The 21,023-nt window shown below is 42.0% G+C and overlaps 1 protein-coding gene across 18 annotated transcripts in view; it reads left to right on the forward strand.

Annotated features, from left to right (window-relative positions):
• Positions 1-21,023, forward strand: part of Clip1 (CAP-Gly domain containing linker protein 1) — a 127,478-nt gene that overhangs the window by 87,895 nt on the left and 18,560 nt on the right. For all 18 annotated transcript variants that reach the window (XM_063225562.1, XM_013144787.3, XM_063225566.1 and 15 more), the window contains one exon: positions 4,503-4,623. In XM_063225562.1, coding sequence (XP_063081632.1) covers positions 4,503-4,623 — 121 coding nt within the window. The remainder of the gene's footprint in view (positions 1-4,502; positions 4,624-21,023) is intronic.

The following is a 21,023-nucleotide window of genomic DNA, read 5'->3' on the forward strand; positions in this document are numbered from 1 at the left end:
ACAACATAAACCAAAAATCTAATGCCACTTAATTCTGGTGAACAAGTGGATATGTGTGTCCTCTTACTAGATATTATTCAGCTGGATAGGTGCACAGATAAATGTCTGCGGTCCTTACCTTTCAAAGGTTTATACCATTTATTTCTAATTTTAATAAAACATGAAATTGGAACAGAAATAAAAGCATCAGTTCAAAGCTGCAATTCCTAAGTAAGCATCATCAGTACCATTTATTTATCTGACCTGATTATATTATATATGTCTTTCTGTCCAGAGAGTTCCTCCAACTTTCCTAGGAATAATTTGATCCGAGATACTCACTTGAGGATATGCTCAGCATAGGCTGTTGGTGATTGAGTTTCCCTCTGCAGCCTTGGTATTAATGGTGTTGCTCTATGATGTTTCAGCAGCTCCCATCAGTTACACCTGCATACGCTTAAAAACTCACAGTGTGATCATGACCATTAGGAGTAATCTTAAATCTTGGTGGATATCAGGCGTGGTGGTACATGCCTGTAATCCCAGCACTCGGGAGTCTAAGGGAGGAGGATCACCACAAGATCAAGGCTATCCTGGGCAATGGTGAGTTCAAGGCCAGTCTAAACTACATAATAAGATTCAAATAGTCAAGGGCCAGGGATATAGCACAGCGATACCAGCGCCTGCCTGGCAAGAGCAAGGTCCTGAGTTTGATTCCTGGTACTAAATGACAAACACATCTCTTTGGCCTGTTAAAGCCAAATAATACTAATAGATAATTGGTCACTTGGCAGGAAAAACAAACTTAACTGTAGGAATATAACAATTTAGTTAAATTCAAAGAGCGTGGGTCTAGTTACAGTTTAGAATGTTTTCCCCCACAATGTGAGTAGTTAGCTAACCCTGAACGTTCTGGAACATTGAGTTGGCTTTAGTTCTTTTGTCGTACAGGCAGCTGGAGATGGAGGATGTGAGCACCAGAACAGTCTCTAACTAACCTCGCGCTGCCGTAGCCCTACTCTTGAGCTCTCTGGGCCATGTTAGGTAATGCAGGGGCCAGGCATGAGTGGAAAGAGCTCTTGAGGCTTAGGTAACATCCCAGACCATATTGCTGAGGAGGCTCATTGCATTAGTCTAGCTTGCGATCACTTTCGATGGTCAGAGTCCTCACCAAATCCTAACATGTCACCTGCCCACAGTGTGGGGTTGGGCTCATCCCCATTAAGAGAGGTTATCAGGCCAGAGGTGTAGCTCATCTGTTGAGCACTTACCAGGCAGACATAAGGCCTTAGGTTCCCCTCCCAGCTCCTCCCAAAAAGGGAAAGAAACTCTCTTTGTGTCCCTTTCTTACCATTATTCCAGTGACAAGTCGAAAGTTTATCTCCTGCCTATAGAAGCAAAGACCTGGGAATAAAAGATTAACCCAGTTGCATCACAGTCATAGTCACTGCTGCCAATCCTCCCCTCTGGTTCTGCCCTGGAGAGGGAGAGAGCAGGCTGAACTTTAGGTTCTCTGCTTCTCTCCTGCCCATTAGGACTGAGGGATACCACCTTCTGATGAGTGACTGGGTCCCCCACAGCTGTTGTGTAGCTTTCCACAGAAGCTCAGCAGGGACAGCGTGGGAAGTGGTTGAAAAGTTCTGCCATTTGGCTTGTTCTCTAGACCACTATCAGTCAAGATCTGTCTGCTGTCAGGGACCGGAACAGTGCTGCTCAAAACAGCACAGCTGGGGCTGGGGATTTAGTTCAGCGGCATAAGCACCTGCCTTGCAAGCAGGTGGTCATGAGTTCGATCCCCGCTACCGATTAAAAAAACAAACAAACAAACCAGCACAGCTTCCTTGTAGTTGTTAGCTGTGCTCTTTGGTTCTCAGACCTGGAGGATGAGCAGCTGTTGTCCTGTAGTTCGCTCTGTGTATGTGCAGGGCTCCTCAAATCCTCAAGTGTGATGGTTCTCGTCACCCAGTGGCATGGAGGTTCCTGGAGGAAAGGGATGCTATGGATGGGCTGGGCTTCCATCAGGAACTCCACCCTTGGCACTGGAAGTCAGCACTTGTCCCTGATGCGCTTTCTCTCTGCTGCCTACTGGGCTGCTGTTAAAGAAAAGTCCTTGATTTTGATTAGCCAGCTCCTGTTTTCAACTGGAGAATAGCAATAAAACAGTTTCTCTCTAGTCTTTTGAGTTGAGGGAGTTTGTTTCTCTTTTTGTTTTAGTTTTTTGAAACATGATCTCACTATGTAGTTCATGCTAATCTTGGATTCAAAGCAATCCTCTTGCCTCTACCTCCCAATTTCTGGGATTACACTTGTGTGCAGCTATACTCAGCTGTCAGTTTTTAAACTAAAGAATTCTTTTATTTATTTGTTTCAAGACACCTTGTCCCTTAGAGGGAGTAAGTGCTTCTTAAAATTGTTAGAAATGTAGTCTTGGTGTTTTCAGACTCACAGTTGAATGTCCAGACTTGGGACAGTGGGACTGTCTTTCCTTCATGAATGCACATCCCACAGTTCCCTGGAGATAATTTGAAATGTGCCCTTGTATTAAAATCATAGCTGAAGTCCACCTGCCAATTGTAACTCTGGCTCTGATTCTGTGACTTACTGACTTTATGATTTGAGGCAAATCATCTTACTTCTCTGAGCTTTAGTTTTCTATCTTAAAACAAATAGTAGCAAAAGCCTCCCTGTGCTTTGGGAATTAAATAAGAAAATGTACTTGAAATCATTTGGTGTATTTTAAAACAGCAAATATCATTTTTGTAGGTCAATACTTATAAATATTTTAGCTATTTTTTAGACTACTACTTTGACTCCTCATTTTAATTTTCCTTACTACAGGCTCTTAATATAAGCCAGGAGTTTAACAAATTTTAAAAGAGTTGGGCATGGTGGCACATGCCTGCAATCCTAGGACTCAAGAAACTGAGCAGGAGCATGGCTCTGAGTTTGAGATCAGCCTGGGCTACATCACAAGTGAAGGACAGCCTGAACTACCTAGTGAGACTCTTGTCTGAAGACAAGTAGACAAACAAACAAAAAAACCCCACCCCAAAACAATCCTTGAAAAGGTAAAAATCTTTAAGGAGGAAAGAAGAGGAACACAGATACCACTCTTGTCAGACCACATAAATGCTAAGACCAGATAGCTCCACAAAGGCAGTGGCCACTGTGAAATATAATGTTCGGCTTATGGTGATTGCTGATCATCTGATTTGTCAAGGATTGGTGGACTTTTACAAGGAAGGAACTTTAGCTGTAGGGTATGTGTAGAGAGAAATGTAGATGTGTACATGGATGGGTAGATGGATCCATAATTAAAATTATGACTTTTTCTGAATGGCTAATTACCTGAGGTTAATACCTCTTCTCCCATTTTTTTACTTGGTAAATAAACATCCCTGTTAAAAAGCCTGGTTGAATATGCTAAGAGAGGTTTTAGAGATTTATCCCCTTAAATCACCATGAGGTCATCACAGTATGAACATTATAGGTAGGTGGAAAATTAAAATCTCGAGAAAATTGAAGCTGCCAAGCAGTGTCACCCATTAGACAATTGACGTTAAAAATAGATGTGTTCATGCCTCAGCAGATGGATTCATACCCAGATGACTGAATGTGGAATTCAGCTACATATGACAGCTTGTGGAGTGGAGTTTAACCAGCACAGACTTACTTAAAATTTATAGTTGCATCAAAACCTTCTATGATAGACTAAAATCCAGTGATCAAGTAAAATATTTTGAATATCAATGTGTAAATAATAACACTAAAATCCAGCGATCAGGTAAAATATTTTGAATATCCATGTATAAATAATAATTTAGAATGGGTATTTTGAGTTAATTTTAATGTTGGAAAGGTATTTATAAATTCATATGTGTTCATATGTTAATACTCATAATATTGGGTATAAGACTATTATATTTTTATTTGCTTCTTTTAATTATAAATTGGTATTTTGGAAAGAATGCCATGAAAATAAGACACCTGTTTAAGTAGAAAACCTTTTGGGGGGCAGCTCAGATTCACATCAGCAGTTGACTCTGACAGGCAAAGTAAATAGAACCACTTGGTTTTATTTCTGTGAAACAGATTATAAATCTGTGCAGCCAGAACAGTGCCTTGGTAGCAAATTAAATCACTTTACCAAAGTAGTGGATTTAAATGTAATTATCTGGATGGAAGTATTCTTAAAGACAGGAATGCTGTTCTGACCATCTCTTTTGTCATTTATTTTATAACAGAAGTCTTTTTTTGTATGGAGTGTGTGTAGGTGGTAAGAGGATGGCAGTAGTGTTTATTAAGTTTTTAAAAATGTAATAATTGTGGGCGGCCATGCTTCTTTTGAGAGGTTAAAGCCGTGTGGCCCCTCCTGCCTGCAGACGACACTGTCTCCTGTTGTTACAGAGCCTGTCAGACACGTGACCAGATCTGTTTTCCTTGGTGCTGTGAAGCTGGTTGTCTCCCACAGTTTCCTTGCCTGTCTTGTTTCTATGGTAACCCTGTGCTCACTGTCCTTGCAGAGAAACCCTAAAGCAGGCGGCAGCTCAGAAGTCGCAGCAGCTTTCAGCATTGCAGGAAGAGAACGTCAAACTTGCCAAGGAGCTGGGAAGAAGCAGGGACGAAGTCACAAGTCATCAAAAGGTCAGTGGACCTTTAGAGGGGGTTTCTAGAAGTGCCTGCTGATGTCTGCTGCAGTGTGTAATGCACCTAGAAGCAACTAGAAGATCCCAGCAGGATGGGTCATTCCAAATGAGACGGCAAGTCCCCTGTGTTTGTCCTTAAGATGCTGCTGTAGGATTTAGGACAGGAGTGAACTGATAGTTCCACTTAAAAAAAAAGCACACTGGGTCTTGCAAGCAAGTGGGAAAAAGTCCAAATTGGTGATCGTAGAGCAATGCATTTAATGGAAAGGGATTGTATTTTCCTACTATTATTTAGATTTCAAATTGTTTTTCCTCAGGATTTTTTTTTTTTTGTCTTATCAAAACTGACTTTAAGGAAATAGATTCTATACTATGGATTTGTTATGAGGGGTCATAGTTGATTTTAAAACTCTGCTTTTCTTTAAGTTCTAAAAATATTTAAGCATTTCCTAGTGGAACTGTGAATATATGGTATGTGCACTTGTATGCATTGGAATAAATGGAATATGGGTTATAACTGGAGGGCACCACAACCCATTTGTTCTATATTTAAATTACAGAGCTTCTGACTTAAGTTGGTTAAACATGGACATTGATTATCAGGGTACCGTATTCTGCTTTTCGTTTGTAACACTGAACCAATATGCTGAATCTCTATCGTTTCTGACCCCAGAGTAGCAGCTTGGAATGATGTTTTTTAGGGACTTTTACTGTATGTTCATTCATTCTTGCTATACATTACCTTGGGAACACTAATTTTTCCCTATGGTACTGTACCTTGCAAACATTAATTATCACCTGTGATGAAGGAATTTGGAGTCATTGAATTGAGTTTTATTGACACAGTGTAGTTTTTGGTGAAAGCACTTTTTTGAGAGTTGATTTCCCACTTTAAAATCTTTATTACAGCTTTTCACAGTTTTCTCATTTCATGAGAGAAGTGCCATATCTCTCTAGACCAGACCTCACGATGGAGGTACTGTTGCCGATAAGAGCTAATATATGGGTTCATTATTTGGCAGACACAACTAAATGACAGCTATCATCTTAAACCCTACCACAATTCTATTAATCTGTTATTGTCCTCATTTATAAAAGAAAAACTAGATCCACAAAGAAGATAGGCATTTGGTCAACATCCCCTGGCAAGTACAGTTAAAAACTGTTTGCCGTCTTCTGACTCAGGCTGGAAAAGAAACATTGCTTGTTGATTTATGTAGGATCACTGCATTCGACTTGGATCAGCATCTTCGTTACCTTCCTCTCATTACTGAGACAAACTACCTGACACCTAAAGTTAAAGGGGAAAGGTTTATATAGTTCACAGTTTGTAAAGGTTTCAGTCTATACCTGGCTGATTCCAAGGCAGGGTGGCTTGGCAGAGGGGAATCGCAGAGGAGAAATAGTTGATGACAAGTAAGACGGCCAGGAGCAAGTAAGCAAGGGAGAAGATAAGTCTCTCTCAGTCCTTATATTGTGTCCAGGCTACCGGGATAGGGAAATGCCAAACCAGTCAGTGTACTGATTGAGGAATCATACACCAACATCGCATACTCTTCAGCCGCCTCGGAAGAAGCCCCACCTATGACCACATGAAGCTTTGGGGGGGCATCTGGACACAAGCCATAACAGTCAGCATGGGAGCAAATGGAATTCATGAGAAAAGGAAGCTTCTTGACCTGAAGAGGTTCTTTTTTTCCTGGCACAAGTTGGAGCTGTAAACATTCGGCATCCCCAAATTCAGTGTGTCCACTAGGGCTTGGAATGCAAGGGTTTTTTGCCAAGTGCTGTCTGCTCCCTTCTCGTTGTTTCTTCCGTCACTGGACGTCTCTGGTGGAAAGGGTGGATTCCATTCCTGGGAAGAACAGAGATTGCACTTTCATGCCATGACCTTCACTCATAATTACAATTTTTTTCTCTGTCATTCAGAACCAGAAGACCTCAAGTCCCTGGGCAGCTCTGCATGCTAGCAACTCTGTTTTCTTCACAACAGGGATTTCAGTTGATTTATTTCTCAAAAAAGTGGTAGAAAAATAGTGCCTACAAGGAACAATTAAGAAAGTCACTACCTTAACTGTGTTTGGTGTTGCACACCTGTAATCTCAGTACTCAGGAGACTGAGGCAGGAGGCTTGCTTCAAGGAGTTCAGCCTGGTCTACATAGTGAGACCACTGTCCCAAAAAAGAGGGGGAAAAAAGTGACTTTTTTCTTTTTTGGGTCTTATTGAGACAGGATTTTGCTGAGCAGGTTAGGCTGGCCGTGAGCTCACTTTGTAGCTCAGGCTGGTCTGTAATTTGTAACAATCTTTCTGCCTCAGCCTCCTGTATGCTGGGATTACAGTCGTGTGCCACCACGCTTAGCTGAAGTGACTATAGAATAGGATGGTGGTTCTGCCATTTGTCGTTTTTGGTGTTTTACTTAGTAGTGACAAGTGGGTGTGAACTAAAACATGAAAAATTGGGTTGATGGGAATAGTTAAAAGTAGAACTGAAGGCCAGGGATACAGTTCAGTGCACAGCTCCTGCCTGGCAAGTGCAAGGTCCTGAGTCTGATGTCTGATATAAAAAAAAAATAGTGGCACTGAATACATAGATGTGGTGGACATTCTATAGTCCTAGCTCTCAGGAGGTTGAGGAGGAGGATAGCAAGTTTTAGTAGAGCTTGGACAACTTAGTGACTTTGTGGTTGTTGTTGTTTGTTTTAGTTTGCTTTTGTTTTTTTTGGGACAGGGTCTTACTATGTTTGAGACTGACCTTGAACTCACTATGTAGCCTAGACTGGCCTCAAACTCATGACAATCTTCTTGTCTCTACCTTTTGAGTGCTAGGATTACAAGTGTGCACCAACACGCCTGACAGTGGTTTTATAAGGATCTGTCTCAAAATTTAAAAAAGAAAAATAAGGGCTGGGGTGATAGCTCACTATGAAGACTCTTGATTCAGTCTCTAGTAAGAAATAAATAAAACTTATATCCAATCTTAGATTATGGAAGACTGATTAATTCATCAGGATTTATTGTTCATATTGTATACTTTCCAAGAGTCTAGAGTGCTGTTTCCTTCTGGAAATTATGAATTGTCACTAAGTTATTTTTTGCACTTAAGTCAAACTGTTGATCAGCCCTTTGAGAAATATATTACAGAGCTAAAGTGTTTGGCAGAAATGCTGTTCAGTTTTGGATAGCAGTTGCTTTTTAGTGATGGTAGTTGCTGTTTCTCATCAGAAACCTCATTTGAGCCCAGGCATTGTGGGGCATGCCTATAATCCCAACATTTGGGAGCCTGAGGCAGGAAGAGCCCAGTGAGTTCAAAGCCAGCCTGTAGTATACAGTGAGTTAGAGGCCAACCTGAACTGCATAGCAGGGCAGGGAGAGGAGGACCTCATTTGACCTGACTGTCAGGAGTAGCATGTGGTGGAAACTAGGGGTCCATGCTTGCTTATGGTCCTCTGGGAAGGAGTGGGCCAAGCCAGAAACAGAGCCCACATATGCAAAGCTTGTGTTGCTTGCTTTCTGTGTCAGACATCTCTTTCCAGCTAAACGCCTTTCTTAAGTCTCCTTTCTGAGGCTTCATTTTAAAAGAAGAGAAATACAACAGCCAGGGTCAGTTAGGACTCTTGAGCAGCAGAAGTGTTTGATTTACCTAGCTTCAATGGTGACAGGAGTCTTAGTAAAATGTCCCATGTAGTGACAGGAATGCTGGCTCGTGTCTGTAATCCCAGCACATGGGGAGGCTCAGGTAGGAGGACTGCAAATTCAAGTCCAGCCTGAGCCATTTAGTGAATTAGGAAGACCCTGTGTCAAAATAAAAATTAAAAAAGGACTGGGAATATAGCACAGTGTGAAGGCCTGTAGTTCAGTTCCCAGTACTGGACAAGCAAAACAAAACACAGACACAGACACACGCATGCAGGCATGCATCAGTGTGCTGTCTTTGGTGGTGGAGTTGGCTTTTTCACACAGTGTCTCACGATGTAGTCCAGGCTGGCCTTGAACTCACTGTGAAGCCCAGGTAATGCTCCAGCCCCTGGTGATCCTTTTGCCTCTGTGTCCCAAGTGCTGGGATGATGGATATGTGCCACAATGCTTGGTTCAAATGTGCTGTCTTTTAAAAGAGAATATATTAGATTAAATCATATGAGACTGTTTTGTTCAGCAGTGTAAGAATAGTCATAACTTACTTTGTTTTGATGACACAAAGATTATGAAGAGCTGGGTGTGGTGGTGCATGCCTGTATTCTCAGTACTCAGGAGGCCAGGCCAGCCTGGGCTAGCAACATAGTGAGACCCTATCTCAAAAATCACCCCCCTCAAAAAATTATGATGATTGTTTTCCAGATGTGGGCTCATTTATGCTCCAATTCAGATTCTTGTTTGATGCCCAGACAGGCTCTTATTGTCCCGGCTTGGGTGTATGAGGGGAGCGCACACAATGGTTTGAACCATTTCACATGCGTAGCTCAGAGGCATGCCGCTGTACACTTCCCATGTTGTAATGCCACCATCCCTGACTAGTTTCAAAGCATTCTTATAACTACCAAGGGAATCTCATGCCCATTTAGCAGTCACTCCTGATTCCCTGTCCCAGGCCTGATAGCCACCAGTCTTTTGGTCTCCATGGATTTGCCCTTTCTAGACATTTCATATAAAAGGAGCCGTGTGCTGCATGGCCTTACCTTTATTTTTCACTTTCTACTTGTCCCATCCCCTGCTGCCTGCTCTTTTCCCCCCTAGTAGACTCCTGGAATGACTCTTGCTAAAGTCATCCTTTACCTCATGTCTTGGGTACTTTCTCTCCTTGGTGGGACAAAATACCTGACACCCAAAATGCAGAAAGGAAAGGTTTGTTTAGTTCAGTGTTTCTGGAGATTTCAGTCCATAATCAGCTGGCACCAAGGCCAGGGTGGCATGGCACAGTGGCAGCCATTCATGGCGTCAACAGGTACCAAAGGTGACAGGTATAAGGTGACAAGAGCAAAAAGGAAAGAGCACGCCCCCTTCCCTCCCTTATATTTTATGTGGTGGCCTGCCCCACATGATTCTGTGAGGCTTTGGAGGACGTCCAAACACAAACCATGACACCTCAGAATTGCAAAATCAATGACTCCCTCAGTATTTGGTCCTGCCACCACCCACAATCCTGACTTTTTTCCTGACTCTTTCCACCCAGTTGCTCAAATTTCTCCCGCCATACATGGCTCCTAGCTTTCTTGTGCCTGCCTTTTGATCTTTTCTTTCCCTATCCTCATGGTAGATATTTATCATTATCAGAGGCCAGTTGGTTCTCAGTGTTACCACTACTGTGTCCAGCAGCTTGAGCTGCAGCTGCCTTGTTCCCCTAGTACATGAGGTGGTGGCCATCCTCACAGGGGTGAATGAGGACCCTGTCTGCAGCAAGGTCCTGATCCTGTTTTATGGTTTCAGCTACTTCCTATTTCATAGCTTTGTTTCAGGGCTGGGGTTGCCAAAGCCTAATCAGGGGTGTTTGCTGTGTGGAAGCAGTCAGTGTGGATTCAGGCGAAGTCATGCAGCTTCAGGATTAATGGCAACCATACAGGATACAATTTTCTTTTTATAGCAATAGCAGTATGATTTTCTTTAATAGTAGACACCTTAGGTGGGTACTTCATTATGTTTGATTTACCATTTCTATGTCTTAGATGTATTCTACTTTATAAAGAGGATTTCTAAAAACATGTTAAGTTCTTCACAAGTAAATCCCCTCAGGTGGTCACCTTTGTGATGTCCGCTATGTCATTTCCAAACCACACATGTATTCCACCTTGCAAAGATACCCTGTCACTATAGGAACCATGCGGATTTTTCTCCTGGCTATTTTCAAAATGAGGCCACAATTTGCTTTTGGAAATTGGACAGGGATTAGATGAGTCAATAACTATATATCATGAACAGTTTTATTTCAACAGGTTATGCAGAGGCAGTGTGTAAAAAACTGATCCATGAATAATTGCTTGCCTTTTAAATAGGCTTGAGTTCTCCAACATGAATGTTTAGAAAAAGAAAGATATTTTTAGGCTATCATGTATTTTGGAAAGATGATCACCCTTGGTAATTTCGGTCTGGGCCCAGGGGTCTCGACAAATGGGGCTGAGTGAATCTGATCACAGAATCTCTCCAGTAATCTCATGATACAAACATATTCTGATAACTAGCACTATCCCAGCAGAAACCAACAAAGCCAGTCAGCTTCATACCACAATCTTCAAAACTGGTAATTAAGGAAAGAAATAACTTTGTGGCTTGACTCTGGTTCACACCGTTCTCTCAGTGCTAAGTAACAAAGAAGGTGAAGAGTAGTAAAATCTTGAGTATTTTCACCAATCCTTATATCCTTCAGCCTGGTCCACTTGGGAGAATCCTAAACCACAGAGGTGAGCAGAAAGGTGGGGCAAAGTCCAGGTGAGACCCTGGAGGAAAGAGCCCTCCTCTTCTTCTACAGGGCTTACCACACAGGAGGAAACTCCAGCTGACCTTCCCAGAGCTCATCTAGTGAGCAGGGCAAGTGACGCAGGTCCGCTGGTCAGGTGGAAGCAGCCTCGGCACATCCTCTGGAGACCTGCTCTTCCTGCTCTGCCATCACCTGCAGCAGGTGCTTTTCATCCATGCAATCACAGTAGTATTCATGCCAACAAGCACTGCAGAGCCTTCTGGGAGAAAACAGAAAGACATGGTGGGAAGGGTAGAAGGCTTCTCCTCGCAGGGCTCTGTGTTTGATATTTAAGGAAATTCGCTATCTGCATCATTGAATCTTGCATCTTGTGACCACCTCCAGCCAGAGGCTGTTCCCTCTGTGGACAGGGGAAGGCAGCAGAGGAAGAGAAGGGATCAAGAGTGACCTCCGTGAACACCTGCCCTGAGGTCAGCACTGGAAGACATCCCAGGGGGACAGGATCATATCTGTTCAGGCAGCATGGATGAGATACAGGAGGCTAAAGAAAAGTTACAGAAGGAGACCCACCAGATTCCTCTGTTCGCATTTCCTTCATGTTTGCCCCCACTCTGGGAAAGGGTGGCTACAGAAATGTGTAGACTGAACTGCTGGCTTTCAACTGTAGCTGGGAGATGAAGGCAAAGGCCTCAGGTAAGGTAGGAAAGGAAAAGGAGATTCACTCAAATTGAGATCTTGAGTAAAGCTGCCCAAAAGATGAATAGCTGAATACATACTGCACCACAAGAGGATTTAAAAAAAAAAATGAACATAGGAATCCAAAGAGGAATGCGAAATTCGGGTCACAAAGAAAATAGTGCTTTGTGTTAAATAAAAATATTTCTGAATAAAACCACTATCCAAAGAAGACATGATAGTTGAGCATGGTGGTGCCTGCCTGTAATCCCAGCACTTGGGAAGCTGAGGCAGGAGGATCACAATGAATCTACAATAGCCTGGACTACATAAGTAAGGTCAAGGCCAGCCTGGGCTACATACTAAGACCCTGCCTCAAAACCAAACCAAACAAACAAACAAAAAACAAGACAAAAGACAACAGTTTAACAGGGAGTAAAGAGTTAAGGAAACAAATCGAAGATCCAAACCTCATCATATCAGAACTGCTAAGTAAATCAGAAACCAAAAGAAACTTTGTGGAGATTCTAAATACAAAGGAAGGGCTTGAGCTAGTGAACCTAAGTGGAGAGGAAAACAAAGTTACTACAGCAATGAGAGGAAGCTTAGTAACAATGGAAGACAAAGCTAATCCAAGTGCAGCAGAAAAAGTACAGTCTTGTTTTGCCTAACACATTCCCACTGCCTTGAGCTGCCAGTGGTAAATGCATGACTGTCTTGTGCCCCCATGGGTTAGTCATGCATGTGCCAGCAGTGGTCCAGCTAGATGTGTGAATTACACACTGCCCCATTGTGATTGTGTTAATGCCAGGGATGCTTTCTGAAACATGTGTTGTTAAGCAATGGCCTCACGGCATGGACACCAGCAAGTGTACTCTCATGAGCCTGGAGGATGTGAGAGATACCAGGTACTGCGTGCTGAGGCCCCGTGGTCTCATGGGTCATGTCTGATGCTCCAGACCTGTACATGGTGGGCCATTGTGCATGTAAACACATCCACGTGAATTTGTTTGGCCCAAGTATCGTCCCCCCCCCCCATCTTTTTCGTTTTTATCGGTACCACGGATCGAACTCACGACCACACACTTGCAAGGAAGGCGCTTATGCCGCTGAGCTAAATCCCTAGCCCAAGTTTTTAATCACTTCACAGTTTATGCTGAGCACATTCATTTACAAACTGTGCTGAGCATCACTGAGGCAGTATCATTGCAATCATTTGATTCTTGTATTGAATAAGTTGATAAAATTACCATTTTTATGTTTCTTGTTACAGTATAAAAGTTAATAGGAAAAATGTGCACTTTTTGGTCATCTTGTATTTAAATAATTGAACTGGTAACTGGTTAAAATCACATCCAGGGCCTGGGATATAGGTCAGAGGCAGTGGCTGCCTGGCAGGTGCGAGATCCTGAGCGTGACTCCTGGTACAAAAAAAAAAGACTGAAATCACACTGATGAGTCACTGGATGTTGTCCTTCCATGAAGGGGTCCAACTCTGGCAGAGAGGGTTCTACCACTTTCTCAGTCCCTGCTGACGGCACTTCCCAAAGTGGAGTGACAAGACCTGCTTTTAAAGGTGGGGGAGCTGAGAATGCACACTTGTCCACCCTGCCCTCCTTTCATCTCTGAACAGGCTTTGCCGCAAAAATTCACTGAATCTGCCTCTTCCTTCACCCCTTCTTTTCCAAGAGCAGAAATCTGTGCGTAGGAGATGAGACTAGAAATCCTCAGATATGGGATATGTTTTATGCCGTCAAGGTAGAGATGCTATTTTGGCTTCAGACCACTTGCTTAGTGGAAAGACAGAAACAGCCCAAATGAACCCCCTCTCTAGGGGAATGATGAAAAAATAGCAGCTGCACTGGCTCAATGAGACGAGTTCGTGGCCTCCAAGAGCCACTACTGTCTCCTCCCCATTGAGAGCTCAGCGCCAGTCTGGCATATTCATTCAAGCCATGCAGCTGCTGTGCATCTACTAAGTGCATGTCAGTGTTCTGAAAACACAGGAGATAGCAGAGAGCAAACACAAACGCGCTACTCCTCTTGAGGATTTTTATTGAAGTGGTTTTACTAAGCCTACAAAGCAGCATTTGTGTACCTGTGTAATGGCCTTTACTGTACTCAAAGTCCTATTTGTCTGAGCTTATGTGACGAATTTAAAGCAAAGTACCTACCATGCTTATTTCCACATGAGTAGATTAGCTTCTTGCCATTTTCTGGCTCAGCATTCCCCAGACTGATCAGCTGTGCTCTTTCTTTGTCATAGTATCTTACATTTTCTTTATTCTTTACCTCTCTTTTTTTTTTTTTTTTCCTTTTTTAATCTTACTCTGTAGTTCATGCTGGCCTTGAAGTCACTATGTAACCCAGGCAGGCCTTGAACTTGTGGAAGTGTTTTGGCTCAGAACTCAGAGGGCTGCGATTGTAGTAGTGCACCACCATGCATGGCTCTACCCTCCCTTTTTGTCCTTCACTTGCTCATATTCTCTGTTATCCTATGACTGTGAGAAATCTCAGGTGTATCCGGAGATGCAGCAGATGGGCCGGTGCACCTGGGTCAACTTCCACTGGCAGTGACCAGGTCCTGACCATTCTCAGCTACAGTTTCTCTTGCCTCCTATCCATCTGACCTGTGTGTTGTGAAGCAACTGAGATCTTGACATGTCATCAAAAATATTTTTATTTCTTAAAAAAAAATTGCTGTTAAATTGTAATGTTAGTTTAAAATTAGAAATAACAAAAAACATAAATAAAATTAGAAATAGCATACATGTTCATAACATGAATCAATAGATATAGATACTTGAAAAGTATTGTTTCTATTGCCATTTCGTTTGGCAGCATTATATGGTTGGGTATATTTTTCCTTGCTATTCTTTCCGCCAGCATTTACAAGTATACACACATACCTAGAGTGTTATGTTTTTTGTTTTGTTTGAGACAGGGTCTTAGCCCAGGCTGGCTTCAAACTGCCTCAGCTTCTTAAATGCATCACCACACTGGTTTTTTTTTTTTTTTTTTTAAATAAAAGGTGTATTGACAAATTACTCAAAATTCCCCCATCATCTTTGTTGATGTTTCATTTACAGAAAATAAAATTCATACTTCATAGGTGTGTGGTTTGGTGAGTTTTGATACATATACATAGTCATATAACTGACCTCACAAGCAAGAGTTTCTTTATCCCCAAAAGGTTCTTTTATGCTTCTATATAGAATCCCTGAAAAAACCTTATGTCTTTTCTGACCCTGTAGTTTTGACTGTTCTAATAGGTCACATAAATACAATCAAAACAGTATGGCAACTGTGATCATTATATGTATGTGTACTAATAAAGTTAATTTTAAAAATGATATGTAACATTATTAATAATCACAGTAAATATAAATGGATTAAATATTCTAATTAAAAGGCAGTGGCTGGCAAACAGATTTTATTTTATTTCTTTATTTTTGAGACAGGATTTCACTATGTAGTTGAGGCTGGGCTTAAACTCACTATGTAGCAAGGCTGGCCTTGGACTCATAGTGATCTTTCTGCCTTAGCCTTCTGAGTTCTGGGATTACAAGTGTGTGTCACCACACCTGGCTGGAGTGGAGGGAGTAGTTAATAGGGATTGAACCCAGATCCTTTGCACTGAGCCATATCCTTATCCTCTTTTTTACTTTATTATTTTGAGACAAGGTCTTGTTAAGTTGCTAAATTTGTCATACTGGGCTTGAACTTGCAATGTTCCTGCCTCAGCTTTCCATAATGCTGGAAATGTAGGTATCTGTTACTATGCCTTGCTCAGAATGGATTAGATTGGAATGGATTAGATTTAATTTATTCTTGTTTTATTTTTCATTTTCATTTTAATATTTTGAATCCGTTTTATTTCAAAGAGAAAAAAGGGAAAAGAAAATTAAAATGAAATTCCTTTTTTTTTTTTCCTTTTTCCTTTTTATCGATACCAGGAATCGAACTCACAACTGCCTGCTTGCAAGGCAGGCGCTTATGCCACTGAGCTAAATCCCCAGCCCTAAAATGAAATTTCAAAACACATCAAACAGGGGCAGCAATGTTACAAACGTTGCACACGGTTATCCCCAAATCACTGACCCAGAGCACAAGAGATTCTCATTTAGTTGTCTGAACAATAGCACAAATCTTTTTCTTCAATGAATTCAGAGAAGTCAGTAGTGTAATTATCTTAACTATCATACATGTACATATATTGTTTGTTTCAACTTTTCACACTAGTGAGACAACATGTTTACACATTTGTGTGATTTCACTTACGAATCTGGTCTCAGGTTGCATCCATTTACCTGTAAAAGTCTCTAGTTTACCCTTCTTTATGGCTTAGTAGTACTCCATTGTATAAAGTACCACATCTTTTTCATCCATTCTTCAATCAGTGGGCATTTAGGTTATTTCCAACATCTGTCTGTTGTGCTGTTGTAAACATGGGTGCACATACATCACTGTGGTATGATGTTTTTAATTCTTTTGGGAAGATACCCAGAAGGGGAATAGCTGGGTCAAATGGGACTTGTAATCCTAGTTTTTTGAGGAATCTCCACACTGATTTCCATAGTGGTTGCATCAGTCTACACTCCCACCAACAGTGGAGAAAGGTTCCTTTTTCCACTCAGCCCTGCTAGCATTTGTTATTACTTGATTTCTTCATAATAACCATTCTTTCTTGGGTGAGGTGGAATCTCAGTGTTGTTTTAATTTGCATCTGTCAAGTAACCAGTGATGTTGAACATTTTTTCACTTTTTTTTTTTTTTTTTTTTTTTGGTCTTTTTGAGACAGGGTCTCTCCCAAGTGCTGGGATTACAGGTGAGCTCAGCCTCCCAAGTGCTGGGATTACAAGTGAGCTCAGGCTGGCCTTGAGCTCACTTGGTAGCCTATGCTGGTCTCGAACTCAGAATGATGCTCCTGCCTCAGCCTCCCGAGTGCTGGGATTACAGGCGTGAGCCACCATGCCCGGCTTTTTTCACCTATTTATTTGCTGTTTGTGTCTTCATCTGAGAAGTATATTCATTGCAGATGCCCATTTTTGGGATTGCGTCTTTAAATCTGGGAGGACTGATTTTTTTTTAGTTCTTTTCATATTCATGACAGTAATCTTTTGTCTAAGGAACAGCTGATTAAACATTTTCTCCCAAGTTGTGGGGCTCTAGAATGTCCATCATACTACTGGTTTGGTGGTTATAAATTCCCTCAGATGTTCTGTGTCATGGAAGTACCTTATTTCCCTATCAAATAGTTTTGCGGGGTCCATCAATCTGGGTTGAAAGTTGTTTTTCTTTAGAGCTTAGATTACTTCACTTTAAGCTCTCTTGAGAGTTTTTGCTAAGAAGTCAGCTATGATTCTGATGGGCTTTCCTTTATAGGTGATTTGTTTCTATTCTTGTGTTGAATTTCTGGAATCTTGATTATGGTATGCCTGGCTATAGAATTTTTTTGAAGATGGCTAAATGGAGATCTATATGCCTCATTTACCTGTATGTCAAAATCTTTCCCTACCAGAGAAGTTTTTTGCCATGACACCTGTGAATTTTTTAAAATTTCATTTGTGGTATCTCTTGCTTTTCATTGGCTTCAGTTCATCTTAAGTTCTTCTTTGTCCCATCTAGCAGCTGCTGGACTGATTTCTCATTGTCCTGTGCTATTTTTGAGAAATCTTTCTTTTCCTGATTGCTAACTGCAAGCCTATCTTCAATATCTGAGATCCTAACCTCATGTTGGCCTGATCTGCTACAAATACTTTCAGTGGAGTTTTTATTTTCCTGGATGTCTGCTTGAATTTGCTCTGTGGATTCCATTTCTTTAATAGGTTGAGCTTCCATAATATTCTTAAGCTCATCTATTTTGTTTTGTGTGTATCACTAAGCATGGTCTTTATCTGAGAATTATTTCTGATTTCATTTTTTGCAGAGCTTCATTCAATTGCTTTGTTGTTACCACTTCAGGGAGGCCATTTGGGAGGCTTTTGGATTGTCCCACTCATTGCCCTCTGGAGTTGCTTTTGGTGAACTTGATTTTATTTAGATATGTTTTTTTTTTTTTTTTTTTTTTGTCTTTTTCCTTTTTATCGGTACCAGGGATCGAACTCCCGACTGCCTGCTTGCAAGGCAGGCGCTTATGCCGCTGAGCTAAATCCCCAGCCCCTCATTTTTTCTTTATTTATTTAGTTAGTTTAATTCTTGGGATGATGCTTGTAAGTTGCCTATCGCGAGTTGTTTTATTGCTAGTGTTAGGATCCCTAGATAATTGCTACTTCTCTGAGGTTCTTCCAGATGTCGCTGGCTTGGGGATTTGAGTCTGTTGCAAGATTTTTACCTCTTCAGTTTGTTGGAGATGAGAAGTTGTTGCTGGTTTGGCCCAGTTCCTGGTTCTTTAGCACTGTGCCACAGTATTTTCTGTGACCCTTAGTGTCAGTCTTGGAATACCAGGACCAACAGCTGTATAGGACAGTTACGTCAACTTTTGCTATAGTTGTACCAATAGCATCAAACACATCTTAGCAAATGTATTGTTGGTTTTTTTGAGACAAGATTCTGCTATGTAATTCAGGGTGGCCTTGACTCATGGCGATCCTCTTTCCTCAGCCTCCCAAGTGCTGGGATTACAGGTGTGCTCCATCACACTTGGCTCAAATAGATTTTAGAAAGTGTAGTCTTCACTATATTCTATGCATAAGTGGCAGTTTTGATTTAAAGCTAGTAATAGGTTGAAAGTAAAAGAATAAAACAACATACTTAAACTAACCAAAAGCAAGCTGGAGAGGCTGTATTAGTATAAGAGAAAGACCTTAATGAAAAATCGTATCTAGATAAAGAGAGATATTTCATAATAATAAAAAGCAGTCCCTCAAAAATACGCACGTGCCTCACAACAGAGTCCCAATATACACGAAGCAAAAATTGACAATTAAAAAAGAAATAACTCAAAATAACAAGTGGAAGCTTCAACACCCCACATCAGTGATGGACAGAACAATTGCACAGGAAGTTTCCCTCGGAACAGGTTGGATGCCGGCTACAGATCTGACAGCCATTGGTAGTGTACTCTCCCATAGTGGCAGAGAACACAGACTGCCCGTTGCACCTTGGCTGTCTCCAGGCCAGATCACATACTAGGCTATGAGACAGTTTTCAGTACAGATAGAAGAATTACAGTCTCGGAGGGCCTCTGCCTATAGTGTATGAAATTAGAAGTCAAAGGAGAAAGAGTGGAAGACAAACCATGGGGAAGGAGATTTGTGCTTGGTCAGGAGCATAAAGATAGGGTGTGTGCTTGATATCTACAAGGCCTTGGGTTTGGTTTCCAGCACCACAAAAACTTTTACAGAAAGAAATAATACAGGATTTTGTTTTTAACCTGTTCTGAGCACAAAACTGGGAGCAGAATACTTACTAGATCTCAGTTAGTGGTTTTGATGTCCTGTGGCCTGATTAGCAGAGAACCTAGGAGCCCCTCTACCCACGGAATGAGTGGGGTTCCTTTTCCTGTTTATTCTTGACTCAGGAGGAGGGCAGGAGAGCAGGAGTCACTCAGTGAGGAAGAGGCAAACTATATGAACTGTCCAATGAGCTGGTGGCAAAGGTCCTGAGAATTGAGAGATGTGTAGTGATGTTCCTCAGTGGAGGAAGGCTTCCCAAACATTTGGTGAACTCCTGTGCATTGTACAGAACAATGTAAAAGAATTTCTGAACAATAGTTTTCAAAAATGGCGGCTTGCTAGGAGATTGGGCGGAGAGTCTCTCCAGAGAAATCATATTAGATGCTAGAATAGGACAACATGGAGAGGGCCAGATGAATGGATAACAATTCTTATTAACCAAGACAGCACGGCTGGAGGATTTAAGGTCGTGCTGAGACTGCGATGGCTGATAATGGGAATCTGCAAATCCGGCATCTTTAATGTGGCACACTGACCAGTAGATCCAAGAAGAAAAGCTGTATTGGCTTTTGGTGACTGCTGGAAATTGAGACCCAGGACCCCGCGAAGCAGTCAGGGCTCCCCAGCTGCGCCAGGGGAGATTGTGAGAAGCTCCAGAGTTCCGAAGCTGGCACCGTACAGTTTTCTGACCGTTCTGCGCTGTGTCGGGAATGCAGTGAAGGCAAGCGGCATAGTGTGCAGTAGACTCAAGAGAAAGACCTGCACTGAGTCCTGGTGAGTAGTGGGGACTGGGTCCCACTGCTGCTGTGGTTGGCTTAGAATTGGGCAGAGCCCGCCAACCACGACGACATCAATAACATGGAGAGTCTGGTGGAAGACATCTTGGAGTTGGGCAGAGCCTACGGCTCAGTGACATCAGACAGTCGCCCCTGGCATAGAGAGGTCTGGTGGAGGACATCTTGAAAGTGGGCAGAGCCCGGCACCGTATCGGCATCAGTGACATAGAACTAGTGGAGGACATCTTGGAATTGGTCAGACCTGCAGCAGCGGTGACATTAGATAGTCGCTCCTGGCACAGAGAGGTCTGGAAGAGACAGCTGGGATTTGGGCAGAGCCCTGTGCCACGGTGATAATAGCCAGCTGCTTCTGGCACAGAGAGAATTGGCAGGATCTGCTGGGGCTGAACCAAGCCTCTGGTTGGGATCCAATAAGCAGATACAAAATAGTCATGATTCTATGACATCAACAAAGTACAGCCTAATTTGCAAATTGACTGGCACATAGGCTGGAGGCTAGCCTGCACCGTCCCTGCATCCCTGCCTACCCCAGATAACAGCAAATTGGGGAGGACAGCAAAAACTCAACACCTTTCTGAAAGGCCATAAGCAATACAGAGAGGGCCAGAGACCCCCAGAACACTCCAGTCTGAAAGAAACCAGAAATATGACAAGAGATAGAAATTAAAAAAACTCTCCAGCTGCCCAACATGAGAAAATAAGCCCAGGAGAAGTAAACACTGAAGAGAACAAGCCCAGTAACCATCCAATACTGGACACAGCATCAGCCGAAATAAAAAAATACCTCCATGACCTCATAGATGAATTTAAAGCGGTACTCCTGATCCAAGTGAGGCAAGATATAAAGAGATTAATTAAAGAAATGCCAAGCCCCGCTGAAGAGAACACAGATGGAAGAACTGAGGAAATCAGAAAAGAAAGAAAAACTTCTGAAGAAGAATTTAAACGTAACTTAGAATACATGAAACAGATCCAAAGAGAATACCAGGAAACTAAAAACTCCATTGAACACTGGCAAAATGCCTTGACAGAAACTAAAGTCAGCCTTTTGAAACTTGAAGAGAGATTTATCATATCATATATGATCGTGAAAGAAAAAGCCTCTTAAAAATAACAAGGAAC

The sequence above is a fragment of the Cavia porcellus genome, unplaced genomic scaffold, assembly GCF_034190915.1.
Source record: "Cavia porcellus strain 051 isolate PalLab524CR breed Dunkin Hartley unplaced genomic scaffold, mCavPor4.1 scaffold_16, whole genome shotgun sequence".
Lineage (NCBI taxonomy): Eukaryota > Metazoa > Chordata > Mammalia > Rodentia > Caviidae > Cavia > Cavia porcellus.